The sequence below is a fragment of the Macaca mulatta genome, chromosome 8 (genome assembly GCF_049350105.2).
Source record: "Macaca mulatta isolate MMU2019108-1 chromosome 8, T2T-MMU8v2.0, whole genome shotgun sequence".
Lineage (NCBI taxonomy): Eukaryota > Metazoa > Chordata > Mammalia > Primates > Cercopithecidae > Macaca > Macaca mulatta.
In genome coordinates, this window is record NC_133413.1 from 108309864 (window position 1) to 108329396 (window position 19533).

The 19533-nt window shown below is 44.0% G+C and overlaps 1 protein-coding gene across 4 annotated transcripts in view; it reads left to right on the plus strand.

Annotated features, from left to right (window-relative positions):
• MATN2 (matrilin 2) overlaps positions 1 to 19533 on the plus strand; it is a 169139-nt gene that overhangs the window by 66791 nt on the left and 82815 nt on the right. For all 4 annotated transcript variants that reach the window (XM_015145762.3, XM_015145763.3, XM_015145764.3 and 1 more), the window contains exon 4: positions 6839 to 6961. In XM_015145762.3, coding sequence (XP_015001248.3) covers positions 6839 to 6961 — 123 coding nt within the window. The remainder of the gene's footprint in view (positions 1 to 6838; positions 6962 to 19533) is intronic.

The window sequence follows — 19533 nt, forward strand, 5'->3', positions numbered from 1 at the left end:
AACTGGAAATTGTCAGGGTCTGCCTGGGGGCTCCAGGAGAGCTTTAAAGACAAGGTGATACTAATCATTACTAACATTTCTTGATATTAATGTATGCATGTGTTGTTTCAGGCTATTAGCATATGTTAACTCACTTTATTCACACAACAAACCTGTCAAGTAGATGCTCTTTTAGTTCCCATTTTATGGAAGAGGAAATTGAGAACCAAAGAGGTTAAATAACTTGTCCAAGATCACACACCTGTAAGTGCTGGAGCTTGTTTTTTGTTTTTGCTTATTTGTTTGTTTTGTTTTGTTTTTTGAGATAGGGTCTCACTCTGTCACCCAGGCTAGAGTGTAGTGGCATGATCATAGCTCACTACCGCCTCAAAGTTCCATCCCAGCTTGGACTACAGGTGTGTGCCACCATAAATGAACAATTTTTATTTAAATCTTTTTTTTTTTTTTTTTAAGAGAAAGAAACAGTGTCTTACTATGTTACCCAGGCTGGTCTTGAACTCCTGGGCTCAAACAACCCTCCTGCCTCTGCCTCCCAAAGTGCTGGGACTACAGACATGAGCCACTGTGCCTGGCCTGTAAGTGGCAGAGTTGAGACGTGAGCCCAGGCATTCTGCAGGCAGAACTGAAAATCAATGCTGCATCTGCAGATTGGGACAGGCAGTGTCTGGGTGTGATCAAGGCAGGACCTTTATCATACAGTGAGGAATTGATTAGACTCTGGAGTCAGACCTCGCTGGGTGAGAGTCCTGGCTTTGTCTCTTTGGCTGTCTGGCTGTGAACCTGAGCACAGTGGAGGCTTTATACCTGCAGCCAGGGACTTCCCATACCAGCCACAGCAAGGGGAATCCTGAGGTTGCATTCTCAGGCCACCCCTGAGACCACCAGGGAGAGGCCAGGTGCCCTGTGAATTGAGGTCTGTCTACGAGATGACCAAAACCCACACATCCTGGAGTCTGCCATTTTTGCCACCCAGTAAGAGAAAACACTGAATCTAGGGGCTGCAAACGCTGTCCCAAGTGTTCTGGTGATTCTTGCCACCTGGGCAGGACTGCTTTTAATTAACTTCTAGATGCTGACTTTATCAGCCTCGTCTGATATTTTGGAGCAGGGAGTCAGGCTGTTCCTACCCTAATAGCCCCACCCCACCCAGGCCAGGCACAATTTAAGGCCCTAATAGTATTCCTAGGACACACCCTTCATGAACTGGCCTGGGCAAAGTCTACAGTGATTGTACCCCTTTGAGGCCCTGTTGTGAAGTGGGGAGGCTGGACTGACTTCACAAACGTTGAGTCTACTGTACTCAGTAATACAAGACCTCCAGCCCACCTACCCACACTGACCACTCCTTTAGTCATTGATACAATCATTCAAAAAAAAACTGTTCTTATTTCCTAGTCAACATATCCAATCCCACCAATGAGTTAGGCTGCTGATGAGTTATTCCTTCCTGCTGAACACAAGGCCTTGCCTGAGTGTAAACCCAGAGGGCCCTCTGAGAAATGAGGCTCATAGGACTGTTTCCAGCAGGCCGGTGGAGGAGGCAAGACTGTGGTCTCCCCTTAGCTCTCATCACAAATGCCCGTCCCATAGAGGGCAAGGCATGAGGCCTGGATGCTCTGAAAGGCACTCAGCACTCACCCACAGTATTCTACAGATGGGAAAGTTTTATTCTGGTTTAGTGAAGATGTTTGGGATTCTTTTGGTTGAAAGTGTGAGGAATTCCATTTTTTTCTAAAAGGTAGGGCTAGTGCATTATATTATCCATGGAAACAAGGACGGCAGTCGTGGGGGTCGTGCTTTCACTCCATCTCCCCTCCACTCCTCTCCTTCTCAGGTCCGCAGTCAGGAAGCACGGCCCCCCACCCCAGTCCCTGAGGCTCACTCGTCCTCAGTTTGAGCCCCCTTTTATTCGGTTCTGGTTCCTAAATGCCAGTAAAGGACTCTGATTGTCAAACCCTATACCAACCAACAGTGGTCAGGAGTGGGACTACCTCAGACCACCACAGCAGCTCCCAGATGCAAATTGCCTGGAGTGAGACGGAAAGGCAGTTTTTAGAAAAAGCAGGTACCAGATTAAATAATAGTAAATGTCTGTACTGAGGTCCCTAGAGCCCGTCCATGCCTCTACAGGTAAAGAAATAGCCTACAAGAGCTACCTGATTTCCCAGAACTTCCCTCACTTGTTCAAGGTAGAGGGGAACTAGAACACAGTCTTCTAGCTCCCAATCCAGTGCCTTTTCCATTACACCAAGTTATAATGTTCTAGTTCCAGTTTCTCTTATGGCACCTGGCCAACATAAGCCTTAGTAACAAGCTGTCACTGTAAAACCCAATGCAGTAGTTCTTTTAATTCCCCCTCCCCACCACTATTTTTTTTTTTTTTCCGATGGAGTCTCTCTCTGTCGCCCAGGCTAGAGTGCAGTGGCACGACCTCTGCTCACTGCAACCTCTGCCTCCCAGTTTCAAGCAGTTCTCCTGCCTCAGCCTCCTGAATAGCTGAGACTACAGGTGCCCACCACCATGCCTAGCTTATTTTTATGTTTTTAGTAGAGATGGGATTTCGTCATGTTGGCCAGGCTGGTCTCAAACTCCTGGACTCAAGTGATCTGCCCACCTCAGCCTCCCAAAGTGCTAGTATTACAGGCATGAGCCACCATGCCTGGCCTAATTTCCCCATTTGATAGGTGAAGAAAGTGGAGTTCAGAGAAACCAAGTCATTTGCGCAAGGTCATAGGGAGTGGCGAAGCTGAGCCTTCAGGCGGTCTATTTCCGGCAGCCATCCTCTCCCCACTGCTGCCGGCTGTCCTCCAGATATTTTCTCTCCATCACAGCTCCTGTCTTCTTATTTTGTCTGTTAGGGTCTCAGCAAGAAGACAGGTACCAGGTACATCACTTGGGCCTCCCACTCACAGCAGTGGGTGACTGCCGTGTAGTTGGCTGCCTACACACGACACTTCCTTAATTACGGAGGGAGACAGTGACATGCTGTGAGTGCCTCAGAAATGCCCTCTGCCCTTGGGTAATTTGACTCCAGCAATCCATGAAAAGAAGAGAGTCTCTCAGGATGCAAAGCAAATGCAAATTAAAAGTGGGATAATGATTACCCTTCACCATAAGATTGTCAAAACTTAAAGTTTGATGACACCAAGTACCGAAGTTTTGAGGGGATGGGCATCATTAGGACCATCATTGCTGATATGAGCTGTCTTGGAAGGCAATTAGGCCATATCCATTTAAAGTGAGACCCAGTCCTAGAGAAACCATCGCACATGCCTTCAAGGAGACATGTTCAGGAATGTTCATCACAACATTGTGAAAGTAAAAACTTGGCCGGGCGCGGTGGCTCAAGCCTGTAATCCCAGCACTTTGGGAGGCTGAGACGGGCGGATCACGAGGTCAGGAGATCGAGACCATCCTGGCTAACACAGTGAAACCCCGTCTCTACTAAAAAAATACAAAAAACTAGCCGGGCGAGGTGGCGGGCGCCTGTAGTCCCAGCTACTCCGGAGGCTGAGGCAGGAGAATGGCGGGAACCCAGGAGGCGGAGCTTGCAGTGAGCTGAGATCCGGCCACAGCACTCCAGCCTGGGCGACAGAGCGAGACTCCGTCTCAAAAAAAAAAAAAAAAAAAAAAGAAAGTAAAAACTTGGAAGCCACCCAAATGCTGACCAATGGGGAAATGGCCAAATAAAATGAGGACAGTCATATGACCAATGGATAAATCAATTGGGAGGGATAAACTAGATCTAAGATTTTGATTAAATCTAAAATACAGTTAGTTTTCATTATTCACAATAATTGTGTTTTATAAAGTCACTACAAACACTGAGTTAGAAAATACTAAACCATTGCTCCTGTGGGAATATAGGGTTAGGTTCCTGCAATCCTCTGGTGACAACATTTTTTGTCAACTAATCAATACATAGCCTTGTTTTATGTATGTTTCTGTTTAAAAACATCTTATTTGTTTTTTGTTTGTCTGTTTTTTGAGACAGAGTCTCGCTGTGTCTGCAGTGGCACAATCTCAGCTCACTGCAACCTCTGCTTCCTGGTTTCAAGCGATTCTCCTGCCTCAGCCTCCTGAGTAGCTGGCATTACAGGCGCCTGCCACCATTCCTGACTACTTTTTGTATTTTTTTTTAGTAAGAGACACGGTTTCACCGTGTTGGCCAGGCTGGTCTCAAACTCCTGACCTCAAGTGATCCGCCCACCTCGGCCTCCCAAAGTGCTGAGATTACAGGTGTGAGCCACCATGCCTGGCCGAAAACATCTTATTTGATATATACCATTGATTCATTAACATTAGACCCAGAGCCAACGATAACTCCTGACTGAATGAAACTTATCTAACATGTATTTTCCCTGTACGGCACATTGCAGCCTTTCTGCACTGAGGAACACTAGACAGAACATCACCATTTTAAACAGCAAAATCACTTACAGAAATGAAAAAAAAAATCGTGGTGCTAAGTAGACTGCGAAAAGGATACTTGTTTATAGAATGAAAGCTGAAAAAGAAGGCGGAGTGGCACCTTATCCAACCTCAGCTGGGAACATCTGCACCAGACAACACATTTTTTTTGTAGTCTCAGCTACTTGGAAGGCTGAGGCAGGAGGATCACTTGAGCCCCGGAGATTGAGGCTGCAGCGAGCTATGACTGTGCCACTGCACTCCAGCCTAGGTGACAGAGCAAGAGCCTGTCTCACAAAAGAAACTAAATGTAGAGGTATTTTAAATTGAGTGCTTATGCACTCTGAGCATGTCCACTAGTGACCGTGAAAATGCTGTGAGTATTGGTTTGGGCTTACAAATACAGTTTAGTGAGTAGGCAAATTCATAAATGTGGAATCTGTGAAGAATGAGGATCAACTGAACATGTCGTCACAGTTTGACATCTCTGAAACTGGGGTGCATTTTAGATTCCATGAAATACAGTACACGTATCAACATGAATAGAATCTGTGATTAATGTTGAGTGAAAACTGAGTTGAAGGTCAATATATATAGGATGAACTTACAGATGCAAAATAAAACAAAATGCCACCATAATTCTCCTTTGCTGTAAAATGGTTAACAGGTATCTTCAGCATTCCCCAGGCACTATTCTCAACACTCTACCATCTCCATTAATTTACCCTTTTTGAGGTTCTTATGAGGTAGTTGCTATTTTTATCCTCATGTCATATAAAGAGGTTAAGAAAATTGCACAAAGGGCTGGGTGTGGTGGCTCATGTCTGTTATCCTAACACTTTGAGAGGAGGAGAATTGCTTCAGCTCAGGAGTTTGAGACCAGCCTGAGCAACATAGTAAGACATCATCTCTATTTTTGAAAATGAGAAAACTTCTATTTTATTTAAAAATAATAATAATAAAAGAAAATTGTACAAGGTCACAAGAAACCTGTTTGTTTCACCTTGAAGTAAAAATCACTGATTGGATCTACAAACCTTCCTAGTGTTATTTGTATCCTAACAGGAACTAAAACACAGACAATCAAACTCAGAACAGTACATTCTAAATTGTATTGTTGTGAAATAAAACAGCTTCACTTCCCTAGTTCATTTATTGTCCACCATATTTCTTACTCCAATGTAAAGAGACATAAACTTCAGATGGATTTAATCACAGCTGAGTTTTCATAAGTGCTGGATTAATGGAATTGTTCTAAGCTTTTGAGAGCTCCTTTTATTTTAGCTTCATAAAAATGTATTTCTACATATAGACACCTTTTTTGTTTATGAGAACACTTGCATAACTTGTTGTTTGTACTGTTGCTTGTTAATTTTAAATACAATCAAGTTACATTGAGTAAAGTCAGAAATTAGGACATTAAAAAAAGAGAATTTTTATGAGCTACAGACAGACTTGTGCAAGAACCAATGTACCAGAAGGCTGAGGTGCTTCAGAAACTAAATGCAGAGGGCAGGTGTGGTGGCTCATGCCTGTAATCCCAGCACTTTGGGAGGCCAAACTGGGAGGATGGCTTGAACCCAGGAGTTTGAGACCAGCCTGGGCAACGTAGTGAAACCCTGTCTCTACAAAAAAAAATTTAAAAATTAGCCAGGCATGGTGGCATACGCCCGTAGTCCCAGCTACTCGGGAAGCTGAGGTGGGAGGACGGCTTGAGCCCAGGAATTTGAGGCTGCAGTGAGCCATGATTGTGATACTATACTCCAGCCTGGGAGACAGAGCAAGGCCCTGTCTTAAAAAATAAATAAATAAATAAAAGAAAAGATGCTAAATAAAGAGACAACATAAAGATTATAGAAACATAAAACATGTGAATGCATTTTTTACTCCAAATTTTGGTGTATACTTTTGCATATTAAAAAAATTACATTACCCTTGAAATATGATTTTGAGAAACTATTGGTTCTTTAACACGTTCTTGCTTATTTAATAGCTTTTCCTCCAGCCCCATTGCTGCTTCCTAAAAATCCACACTTAAGCCAAAGCCCCCTCTGATGCTGGCAAACTTTTCTGATTCCCCACATACCCACATGGGTATTAAGTTGAATACTTAATACATGGGTATTAAGGTGAATTGGAAATTTCTTGCTTTTATTTTTTTATTTTATTTTTTTGTAGATCAAAACCAATCAAGTATCAGCAATTTCATATAGTTCAGCCTAACACCGTTTCTCTTTGATTTTCCATGCCCTTTATCTGGCCCTGTCTTGTCCACCTCGGACTGTGAGCCCCCTTGAGGGTAGGGACTGCAGCTTGTTTTTGAGTCCTGCCCATAGGAGAGAGTAGGTGCTGAATAAATGCTTGCTGGCAGGAATGGAGTGAGCAAGGGTGTCACCGTTGACTTACCTTCCTGTGTCTTCCCTTTCAGCGGCCCACCTGTGCAGCACCCTGGAGCATAACTGTGCCCACTTCTGTATCAACATCCCTGGCTCATACGTCTGCAGGTGCAAACAAGGCTACATTCTCAACTCAGATCAGACGACTTGCAGAAGTAAGACTGCTTTGCTGATATATTTGTGGTTTCTTCCTCTTCCCTCTTCCCCTCTCTTCTTTTATCTGGGCTCATTTTATTCATCTGTGATGCCTCACTCACCCCAGTTATCATCTCTTGGGGACAGAAATAAAGTTTGGTATTTTCTGTTGACCCCATCACAGTGCCTAGTCCAGAGCTGGGCACACAGTAGGCCATCAGGAAGAGTTAGAAAGCTAGGTAGAAGCACCATCTCAGAAATAGCCTCTTTGAATGTATGAACTGGTCTTCTTTACATCCACGCTTGTTCTTTAGCAGGCACTACCGAAGAGCCTTTTCATCCACTGTCTTTATTAACTGTACCCTAAGGAACTGTTTCTGTATTTTATTATCTTCTATAAAGCGTGGATTTAGGAAGAGTTCTTAACCTTGGCTGGGAGTGATTATTCAAGTTCTGTTTTAGAGGGGTACAGGGACCCAGTTGCTTTGGTGTGGGACACTTTATAGGTGTCCCAGATTTTAAAAAGGGGGTAAACAGATGTAAGATATTAGAACTCGCATTCTCTTTTTTGGCTAAGTGCCAAAGACTAGACAATATACTGATATTTGAGCCAGCACAAGGTAGTCTACCCCTTAAAGGACAGAATTACCCATACACAGAGTACCATGTCCTTACTTTTTAAAGTTATGGATAAAGCCACTGAGTTAACCCACAGATGACCAGGCTACCAAAAGCAAGGCATGAGGAACCCACATGGAAGCAAATAAAACTCAGCTAATCTGACACTTAGTTCATGCACTGAGTAACTGTTGCAATGTGTCATTGTTGCAATGTGTCATTGTTATTATACCTCATGGCAAGCAATTAAGCATTAATGGAAAGCAGTTTGCACAAATGGCTGTAATTAGTGTCACATTTATAGAGGCAAACCACCTTTTTCATGTTTCTTCTCACTTTTCTTCAGTTTCAGGGTTGAGTGGTTGGCTGGAGTTCTCTCCCTGCCCCTCAAGATTAGGTAACATCTGCTTGACCCTCCAGTTTTGTGTGGCCTGTGTAAGCCCAAAGCCCTCTGGACTCTGAATCGCAGGGGTGGGGTGGGGGATATGTGTTCTTAGGCTCCTCTCAGACCCCAGGATCCCAAGTTGAGTGCAGCCTGAATCACCCTTATCTTCCACTTGAAGCTCTGACGCTTCCTCAAGACCCACAACAAAGTCACTTGCACCAAATACTCATGGGTTTCCTAGAGTTTCCTAAAGAACTGGGGGAGATTGCGAAAGGACATCTCACACACTGCTCAGCAAACAACCTAGAGATCTCTTTAGACACCCCCCTCTGTACACCTCCACCTCTCCAGGTGTTCTACCTCCCCACAACCATCCTCTGGAGGCATCCCTCATCCTCTTCAGGCATCCTCCCCTCTGCCCTAGATACTTCTCTGGCCCATCTCAGCCTCCCATCCTCTTGCCCACTCTCTTCCTGCCCTTCTCCTTCTCCTCCTCCTCCTCTTCCTCCTCCAACTCCTCCTTCTCCTCCTTTCTTCTTTTCCTTTGATTTGTTTTTTTAAGACAGGGTCTTGCTCTGTCACCTAGGCTTCAGTACAGTGGCACAATTATGACTTGCTGTAGCCTCAACCTCCTAGGCTCAAGCAGTCCTCCCACCTCAGCCTCCTGAATAGCTGGGACCACAGCTGCATGCCACCATGCTGGACTAATTTTTGTAGAGATGAGGTTGCTCAGGCTGGCCTTGAACTCCTGAGCTCAAGTGCTCCATCTGTCTCAACCCCCCAAAGTGCTGGGATTTACGGGAGTGAGCCACTGTGCCTGGCACCCTTCTCTTCTTAGGAGCACAAAGAATTCCTCCCCTTGTCTCATGTCCCACTGAGTGACTGGGATCTGGGAATCTGCTGATATTTATTTTCCGTGGGCTGGCCTAGCCAAGCCAGAGGAATTCTGACACCAGCAAATAAAAAATAAAATGTTCTTGCCCTGATTTTATGAGCAAGGCCTTCCCCCACACAGCAAGGTTTGCCAGACCCCTGCCTGGGCCTGCCACAGGCCCTGATGTCCCCCAGCTCTCAAGTACTGCTCTGGCCTTGGCTTCCTCCTGCCTAGGGATGTGCCACAGGAGAATGTGAAGCAGACCCTGCCGGGACTTCAGACAGACTGACCATGTGGAGGGGCAGGGAGGCCTCAGCGGAGGAGGGCTAGGAGCTCAGGGCAGGGCTTCTCAAACTTCAGTGACTAAGAATGAGCCAGGAAGCCGACTCCTGGGCTTACCCTTAGAGATTCAGAGTCAACAGGTCTGGATTTTCAATGAACTGACGAATGACTGCCACGCTTTGAGATTCACTGGCCTCAGGCAGTGACAGGTCCCAGGGAGGGGCTTAGCCGAGCTCTGCTGTCCCATCTGACCCAGCTCTCCAGTCACCCTGAACCAGTTAAGCCATCTTAACCTTCAGCCAGACTTAGCTTAATAAATGTGCAGTGATAAAGGACAGCTCTCTCTCTTTCAGAAGAAGATAACACTAATAACTCTTTTGCTTTCCCAAAATTGGTGTACCAGGGGCCTTGGTGGAAGAACAAGGCCTTCACTGTCCACAGATCTGGGCTTGAACCCTGACCTTATCACTTACCAGCTATGGCTGCCTCACTCTGAGCTGGTTATTTAAACTCCTTGACTCTCAGTTTCCTCACCCATAAGATGGGAAGGGTGGTAACAAATCAATACCTGTCTCACTGATTATGTCCTTGTTAGGCCCTGTTTTTGGTCTGGGGGACAGTTAAAAGCCATGCCAAGTAAAGGCTGTGCCATCTACTGACCCCTGCTGATGAGCAGGGACCTCTGCCTGCCAACACCTAGAGAAACTCACAATGGGCCTGGAGAGGAGGGATGCACTCCACTTCTGGAAGCTATTTCCACTTAATTTCCATGTCCTGGGCGTAGCTGGATAATCTCCCAGAGGAAAAGCCATGTGGCTGACACCTCCTCCCCAAAGCACCTCTTACTCCCTGAGAAGTGCTTGCCATTCTTTCTTCCATACAATCATTGATTGGTTCATTTATTTTTTTCATTTAACAATTGTTTTTGAGCATAAAAATGTGCCAGGCAGCATGAAAAGTACTGGAAATAAAATAGTGAATAACACAGCAATATTCTTTCTTTTTTGGAGCTCACATTTTTGCATGGGAGTGAATCAAATAAACAACCAGGGTAATTGCAACCAAAAGTGACTACAATCCATGTCCACCTCAGTGTGCAACACACGAGGTCAGGCCTAACTATAGCCACTTGTTAGGTGTTTACCATGTGCCAGGAGCTTTCCTGCGTGCTTTATATCTGCTGTCTCATTTAATTCTCACAATGAGCTCTTAAAGTGGGTTTTATCACTCTCGTTTTACAGATAAGCAAAATAAGGAACAAAAAGGTGAGACGATTTACCCAAGGTCACATGGCTAGCAACGTGATCAAACCAGAATCCATGTCCTGTTATGTCCTCGCTCTTGGCCATCATTTGAGACTGTCCCATAACCCTAGAGGACCCCCAGATGGCAGCAGGACAACCCTTCAATCAGAAAACCTTCTCCAAGCCGGGAAGACAGATAGGTTCCTCAGCCCACTAATCCCGGGGAGACTTAGAACTAATTCAGGACTAACATTCAACATATTGTTACTTCCCCAAGGTCACTACCAATTGCTGTGGTACTGTCACTGCACAAAATCATAGTGGGAGGGCTTCTTCAGCAACTGCCTTTGAATACACATATGCATACACGCTATAGAATATATACATATGTATATGTCCCCACCATCGTATATTTGTAATTCATGTGGACAGGGGAAGCAGACACAGTTGATTGATACATTCTTCGAATGGTGGTGGACCTTGGCTATTAGACTTCTGGCTTCTTTTCCTATGGAACTTCAGAATTCCGTCCCCTGCCAGTGTCCCAGAAGGGTGATGGTTCTTATAGAATCAGGTTATTTCAAAACACCTGAATCCCATATTCAGACAACCTGGATCAGCAGTTGAGCTGAAATCCTACTTGTCTATAATTTCCACTTTTGATCCTATTTCTGCCATCTGAAGCCGTATACCAAAAAGTTATTTCCTTATCCAAATAAAAAGAGAAAGCCCTTCAATTATTGAAGAGTGTTATTCCCACACACTGACCCCATTCCTATCAATTTTCTCTTCTTCAGGGGAAAAAACACATCTTTTGATGACCTAGTTTTGGGTCTCTTCACTGTCCAGGTAACCCTCTTCTGGGTGGATATTAGTTGTCTAAAAAGAGCCTTTCCATCTGAAGACTAGATCAAATGCATTAAAGAATCTTAACTTCCATCTTTTCTTGGCCTTTTGGCTAAGATCAAGGTGTAGAATTTTACCTTCCAGGTTGTGTCTATATGGGCAATTTTGAATGTACTGGATGTCAACATTGTGGATTACTTCTGCCTTTCAAAAAGTCTTCCCTATCCGATACCATTATATGAGATATATGCAAAAGCATCAGCATAATACTAGAACAATGGAATTTTATGTTCCTTTTCCCTTTTAAAAAAAAATGGGGGGGAAGAAAACCTCATGAAGTGTGCCCCTCTTCACATGCTTCCTCTTCCCCAAATTCCTGTCCTACTAACAAGAAAGAACTTTATCTTGTTTCTTTTTCTTGACGTATTTTTCAAAATAAGGAATTTTCCCTTTCTTCTGGAACATTTAATCTATCTGAAAGCTGACGATAATGCAGCATTTAGAAAACTTCATTTGGCAGAAAATGTAGACTTTCTTATCCAGCTTAAATTTTTTTTTTCTCTCAAGAACGATACCAAATGCATTTTACTGCTCTCATTCTTTGGAAATGTTCCCAACATTATTTTTCCCAAGCTACATAAGTGATTTAATAGATTTATGTTAGAGTTTAAACAAGGAGCATGACCCAGAAAAACCACTGAATTATTAGAGAGAGATCATCATAACCAACATTCTTCATGAATTTAGATGTGAAAATTCTTAAAAATTTAGCCACTAGATTTCAACAATATATAATAAGAACAATACATCAAGACCAAATGGAGTTTATTCCAAGAATGCAAGTTTGGTTTAACATTCAAAAATCAATCAATATAATTAACCATAGTGGCCAGGTGTGGTGGCTCATGCCTGAAATCCTAGCACTTTGGGAGGCCGAGTTGGGCGGATCACCTGAGGTCAGGAGTTTGAGACCAACCTGGCTAACATGGCAAAACCCCGTCTCTACTAAAAATAAAAAAAATTAGCCTAGTGTGGTGCATGCCTGTAATCCCAATTACTCAGGAGGCTGAGGCAGGAGAATTGCTTGAACCTGGGAGGTGGAGGTTGTGAGCCGAGATTGCACCACGCATTCTAGCCTGGGCAACAGAGCGAGACTCCGTGTCAAAACAACAACAACAAAAGCCACTAAAACTAATAAATGAGTTTAGCAAGGTTGCAAGATAAAAAGTCAATATACTTTAAAAATTACTTCATTGTATTTCTGTATACTGGCAACAAAAGTCAGAAATTGAGATTTTAAAATACCAGGTATAATGGCATCAAAAATAAGTAAATTAGGGATAAATTTTAGAGATGTGTACGATTTACACATTGAAAATATACAAGATTTCTGGGATTAATTTAAAAAGACCTAAATAAATGGAGAGAGATACCATATCATGGATTGGAAGACTTAATATGGCCAGATGTCATTTCTTCCCAAATTGATCCATACATTCAAAGCAATCTCCTTCAAAATCCTCGCAGACCTATTGTTTTTAGAAATTGACAACTGATTTTAAAATTTATATGAACATGCAAAAAAAAACTAGAATAGTCAAACCCAGTCAATTCTCATTATTCCCAGTAGTTATGATCTATAAAATATGCATAAACACTAAATTGCAAATTCTGAATCATTGCTCCTAGATGAAACAGAGTTGGGTTCCTGAGAGCTTCCAGTCACAACATCCAATCATAAACTTGTTTGATGTTCTGTTAAAGACACATTTTTGAGTATATACTGTTAATTCATTAACATTGAAAGCTATTGTTCATGTCTGAACAAAGTACTTAGGAACAATAGACAGCATTTCAGCACTACTCTTGGGGGCCATTTTCAACAGCAAAATCACCAATGAGAAGTACAAAAAGGCAAAAAATGTGGCACTGCATAGACCACAGAAAGGATGCTTGTTTATGGGATGAGAGCTGAAATAAGAAGACAGAACACTGCCTTGTTTGACCTTACCTGGGAATATGTGTACTGGGTGACTCAAATTTTTTGCCACTCTGCGTATGTCCATGAATGGCTGAGAAAGTGTCATGGATATTGACTTGGGGTTACAAGCAAATTTTAGCAAGTAGGCAAATTCACAAATATGGAATCTGTGAATCATGCAGATTAAATAAAACTTTGAAAAAGATAAAGTTTGTCTTTAAATTTTGTTTAAACTACCTGATTTAAAGACTAATTATAAAGCAACAGTAATCAAGACGGTGTGGCATTGGTATAAAGATGAACATATAGAGCAATGGAACAGAACAGAATTGAGAAATAAACCCATATGTATGTGGTGAAATGATTTTTGACAGAGTGGGAAGGCAATTCAATGAGGAAACACTAATGTCTTCAACAAATAGTGTTGCAGCAATTGAATTGCCATGTGCAAAAAAGCAAGCAAGCAAACAAAAGGAAAATAAATCTTGTCTTTACCTCATACCATGTATAAAAATTAATTCAAAATGTATTCTAAGCCTAAATGTAAGAGCAGACACTATTAAATACCTTGATGAAATGGTAGAAGAAAAATCTTGGTCACCTCAGGTTGGCAAAGATTTCTTCAATAGTACACAAAAAGCTACAAAACATAAAAGAAAAAAAATCAGTATACTTCATCATGATGAAAACATTTGCTCTTCAAAATACTCTGCTACTAAAATGAAAAGGCAAGCCACAGATTGGGATAAAACATTTGCAAAACATATGTCCAACAAAGGACTTTAGAATATAAGGAATTCTATCACTCAGTACCAAAAAGACAAACACCACCATAAAAATGGGCAAAAGATTTGAACAGACACTAAATCATGGAAGACATATGGGTAGCAAAGAAGCACATGAAGAGATGCTCAATGTTATCAGACATGAAATACCACTATACCTCCACTAGAATGGATAATTTTTTTTTTTTTTTTTTTGAGATGGAGTCTCGCTCTGTCACCAGGATGTGCAGTGGCACCATCTCAGCTCACTGCAAGCTCCGCCTCCCGGGTTCACACCATTCTCCTGCCTCAGCCTCCGAGTAGCTGGGACTACTCCGCCCGCCACCTCGCCCGGCTAATTTTTTGTATTTTTAGTAGAGATGGGGTTTCACCATGTTAGCCAGGATGATCTCGATCTCCTGACCTCATGATCCACCCGCCTCGGCCTCCCAAAGTGCTGGGATTACAGGCGTGAGCCACCGCGCCTGGCAATTTTTTTTTTTTTGAGACAGAGTCTTGCTCTGTTGCCCAGGCTGGAGTGCAGTGGTGTGATCTCGGCTCACTGCAACCTCTGCCTCCTGGGTTCAAGCAATTCTCCTGCCTCAGCCTCCAAGTAGCTGGGTCTACAGGCACACGCCACCAAGCCTGACTAATTTTTTTTTTTTTTTTGAGACGGAGTCTCGCTCTGTCACCCAGGCTGGAGTGCAGTGGCCGGATCTCAGCTCACTGCAAGCTCCGCCTCCCGGGTTCACGCCATTCTCCTGCCTCAGCCTCCCGAGTAGCTGGGACTACAGGCGCCTGCCACCTCGCCCGGCTAAGTTTTTGTATTTTTAGTAGAGACGGGGTTTCACTGTGTTACCCAGGATGGTCTCGATCTCCTGACCTCGTGATCCGCCCGTCTCGGCCTCCCAAAGTGCTGGGATTACAGGCTTGAGCCACCGCGCCCGGCCGACTAGTTTTTTTTTTATTATTATTTTTTTATTTTTAGTAGAGACAGGGTTTCACCATGTTGGCCAGGCTGGTCTTGAACTCGTGAACTCAGATCATCTGCCCACCTCAGCCTCCCAGAGTGTTGGGATTACAGGTGTGAGCCACTGCGCCTGGCCAGAATGGATACATTTTAAAAGATTGATTATACCATGTGTTTGCAAAATTGGGAACTGGAATGCTCATACACCACCAGTGGTCATGTAAAATGGTTCCGCCACTCTGGAAAACAGTTTAGCGATTTCTTACAAAGTTAGATATTTATCTGTTATGTGACCCAGCCATTCCACTTTTAGATATTTACTCAAAAGAAATAAAAATTTATGTCTAAACAAAGATTTGAACACAAATGTTCACATCAGCTTTACTTGTAATAGCCCCAAGCTGAAAACAAGTCACATGTTGATTAACAGGTGAATGGGTGATACATTGCAATACATGCATCCTGTATAATACTCCTCTGCAGTGAAAAGAATGCGCTATTGACACTTGCAGCAGCCTGGATGCATCTCCAAATCACTGTGCTGAATGAAAGGAACCAGATCAAAAAAACAGTACATACCATGTGGTTCCATTTGTATAAAATTTTAGGAAATGGTATCTACTCAATAATGACAGAGAGCAGATTAGTGGGGTACTTGGGCTGAGGAGTGGGGAGCAGCAGGGAGAGGGATAGCAAAGCGGCATCAGGAAACTTGGGGGATGATGATGATGCTTATTATCTTGATTGCAGTGATGATATATTGATAAGCCTGATTTATCAAACTGCACACTTGAAATACGTGCAGTTTATTGTATGCCAGTTGTCACTCAATAAAGCTGACATTCATTAATCAGAACAAGGTTTCGGAAGCAAGTAGTGGTGCTGGACCAGACTACCTTTCTGGAATAGTTTGTCTGTGGCATCAGTGGAGGAGGAGAAAAGGAATGTAAGCGGGGATAGATTATGGAGCAATTTGATTCTCAAGCTAAGTTCCAACAGTGTCCTTTGTTGAGTAGGGGAACTGAACATGGTGTGTCAAGGGCAAAACCAGGTCATTTTAGTAAATTGGGGCTGGTAATAATGTGTGTGCTGGATTAGAGATAGAGAGTGGGGCAGGGATGCCTTCACTTATCCGCTCATTCATTCAATACCTGTGGATTCCCCTCTATGGGCCTGGCACTCTTATGGCGTATTTTTCTTACATATTAGGGACCCAAGAAACATTCAGATCTTGGTTTCCCTTTTGCCCCCAACACAGAGAGAAGAATGTGAAAGATGGAATCAGAGAACAATTCTAATCGGTCCAGTCAATTCAGTGTATGTTTCTTATACCCACAGAATTAAGTAGGAGACCACAGCAACCATCCCAGCCTCAGGGAGGAGTTTATGACATCAGATAGGTGATGGCTGGTGGGGTCAGAGTAATTGAGACTGACATAACTTCAGAGAGGAAATCTAGTTTTCAGGGCAAACGAATGCGCCCAAGAGAGAGCCCACACACGTGGTTGGGTGCAGCTGGAGATGGAGAATTTGAGTTCAAGGAAAAGGTCTAGACAGTACATGCTTGGTGGTGGTCATTGACCCTGAAAATAGATGAAATCTTGGAGGGAGAAAGCGGGTGTGGAAAGTGAAGGTCAGGATGTGAGCTCCGGGGCGGCCCACAGTCAGAGCTTGGGGCAAGGCTGGAAGGGTGAGCAGGCCGCACGCACACACACTCAAAGCAGCTGCCTTCCCTGACGATCAACAGCAGCCACCTGAGCTGTGGCTCAGCTGCTGTGAGCCGAAGCAGCGGGCTTGCTAAATGCCGTCATCCAGCTTCCCCTTAACCCCGGCTGTCAGACCTGGGCCTGGGAGCTTAGGGATCATTATGTGCAGTTTGCTCACCCTCTGGCTGTACCAGGACACAGCGTTTCCTACGAAAGAAGGAATCTGGGGTGAGTAGAGCCCCACGGGAGAGCTGACTAAATGTGAGTGGAGAAATGCCAATTATGAAAAAAATGTACACATCAGGGGAACATCAGCTTGAACCTTGTACAGCTTTTCCTCCGCTTGGCTGTTTTTATGAGCACCCAGGCAAATGGTTCTCAAAGTGTGGTCCCCGCGGAAAACAGTATCAGCTTTGCCCAGAACTTACTAGAAATGCAGGTTCCCAGGCTTACCCTAGACCTACTGAATCAGGATCTCTGGAACTGGGGCCCAAGAATGTGGGTTTTCCCAAGCCCTCCAGGGAATGTCGATGTTCGCTGCAGTTTAAGGACTACTGACTTAGATGTTTTAAATAAGATCTCTCCCTGGGAGCCTCCACTCAAAAGGGGGTTTATATTAACATAATGTGACAATGGTTTGGAAATTGAAAAGCACTCTACAAGAGTAGGACATTATTCTTGTTTATTTATTATTTTTGTCAACCTCATTCACTCAGATTTACCTGTATTTTAAAACTTTGTTTCAAAGATTCCCCCCTTCCTCCTTTTCCCTTCCCCAAGGAAAACCAAAATCTTGTTAGTGAACAGGAGAATTGATTGAGAAAAACTTCAACTGCTGCAGGAAAGGAGGAGACTAGGCACAGCTGGAGTTTGCCTGAAAGGATAGTTTTTCTCAGTGACATTGGGTTTGTTTTGTTTCTTTCAGTGTAGAAGCACGAGGCTGATGACTCATCTACCATGGACATCTTTAAATCCAAACTGCAGTTGTCAAAATAAGATTAGGGCTTTCAGACATGATGAAAGAGAGGGCACGGTCTCGAAAAGGCAAGCTTGGGTTTTCCCTGCATTTGTGGAGCCCCTAACTGGTAGCAAGCTTTCCTGTGGGAGTGGTCAGAGACCCCATCGTTACCCAGTTGAGTGAAATGGCAACCCTGATAACCCATTTCTCCTTCTCTCTTGCTGTGATAAACAATTTCTTTCTTTCTTTTTTTTTTTTTTTTTTTTTTGAGACGGAGTTTCTCTCTGTCGCCCAGGCTGGAGTGCAGTGGCGCGATCTCGGCTCACTGCAAGCTCTGCCTCCCGGGTTCACGCCATTCTCCTGCCTCAGCCTCCCAAGTAGCTGGGGACTACAGGCGCCCGCCTCCACGCCCGGCCAATGTTTTGTATTTTTAGTGGAGACGGGTTTGCACCGTGTTAGCCAGGATGGTCTCGATCTCCTGACCTCGTGATCCGCCCGCCTCGGCCTCCCAAAGTGCTGGGATTACAGGCGTGAGCCACCGCGCCTGGCCGGATGAACAATTTCTGATTTCTACATCTGAGGTTAAATAACACCAAGAGCTATAAAAAGTAGAGGGTGTGTTCTAAAGGTGTTTATTTACTTTAACTCCAAAGACGAGATTAAACTGTCATTGTTGTCAACAGCATGCAGTGCAGCTTGTCTAAAATTCTGAAACATTGGTAAAAACCCTTTGATTTAGCCCTGGATGATGGCCAAAGCGTTTGCCCCATTCTTCGTGCTCCCCCGTCAGTTCTCCCTCCTTCCGGTGTAAGCAGATGAAAGTTTCCAAATTCTCTGGACTGAGATGCAGGTGCCAGGATTTCTAAGGGAAGGTGCTTACATCTAGGGTGCATGGGAGCCTCTGGGGAAACGGTGGTTGGATTTGAGCACAGCTTAGGGGCTCTTGGCAGCAAATCTTCACTCATTAGTTTCACCTGGGAAGACTGAGTTAACCCTCTTAAAATTCTCCAGGCACTGAAAGAAGCAAGCAGATTTTGCTGACTGTCACATACATGCTAATGGTTGCTCCCTGGCAAGGCATAGCTCAAATTTGGCCAGGTCTTTTGTTATGAAATTCCAAATTACCTGCTTTGCTGTACCACTTCAATTCAGCATAGAACTCAAAAACCAAACTTAACCAGAGATACATTTTTAGAATGTTAGGATCTAATATTCATGTTTGTAGGATTTTTTTTTTTTTTTGAGACAGGGCCTTGCTCTGTCACCCAGGCTGGAGTGCAGTAGCACAATCATAGCTCACTGCATCCTGGAACTCCCTGGCTGAAATGATCCTCCCACCTCAGCCTCCCTGATAGCTGGGACTACAGGCGTGTGCCACTGTGCCTGGCTAATTTTTTGATTTTCTGTAGAGACAAGATCTCTTTCTGTTGCCTAGGCTGGTCTTGATCCTCCTGCCTTGGCCTCCCAAAGTGCTGGGATTACAGGTGTGAGCCACTGTGCCAGCCCCTAGTTGTAGCTTTTATAGGTACCTAATAAAGTGAAACTATTAGAATTGGGATGTGAGCAAAATTTGGTTGAAGTTCACCTCTCTCCCATGCTTAAGTAGGCATGCGCTACTGACACTTTTCTTTTCCCCCTTGATTTAGGAAAGGAGAAGGATGCTAACATGTGTTGAATACTTACTGTGAGCCAGGCACGGTGGCCTACACCTGTGAGCCCTGCAGTTTGGGAGGTCGAGGCGGGTAGATCGCTTGAGCTCATGAGTTCAAGACAAGCCTGTCCAACATGGTGAAACCCTGTCTCTACAAATAATACAAAAGTCAGCTGGGTGTGATGGTGCATACCTGTAGTCCCAGCTACTCAGGAGGCTGAGGTGGAAGGATTGCTTAAGCTCGGGAAGCGGAGGTTGCAGTGAGCCTAGATATTGTGCCATTGCACTCTAGCCTGGGTAACAGAGCCAGACC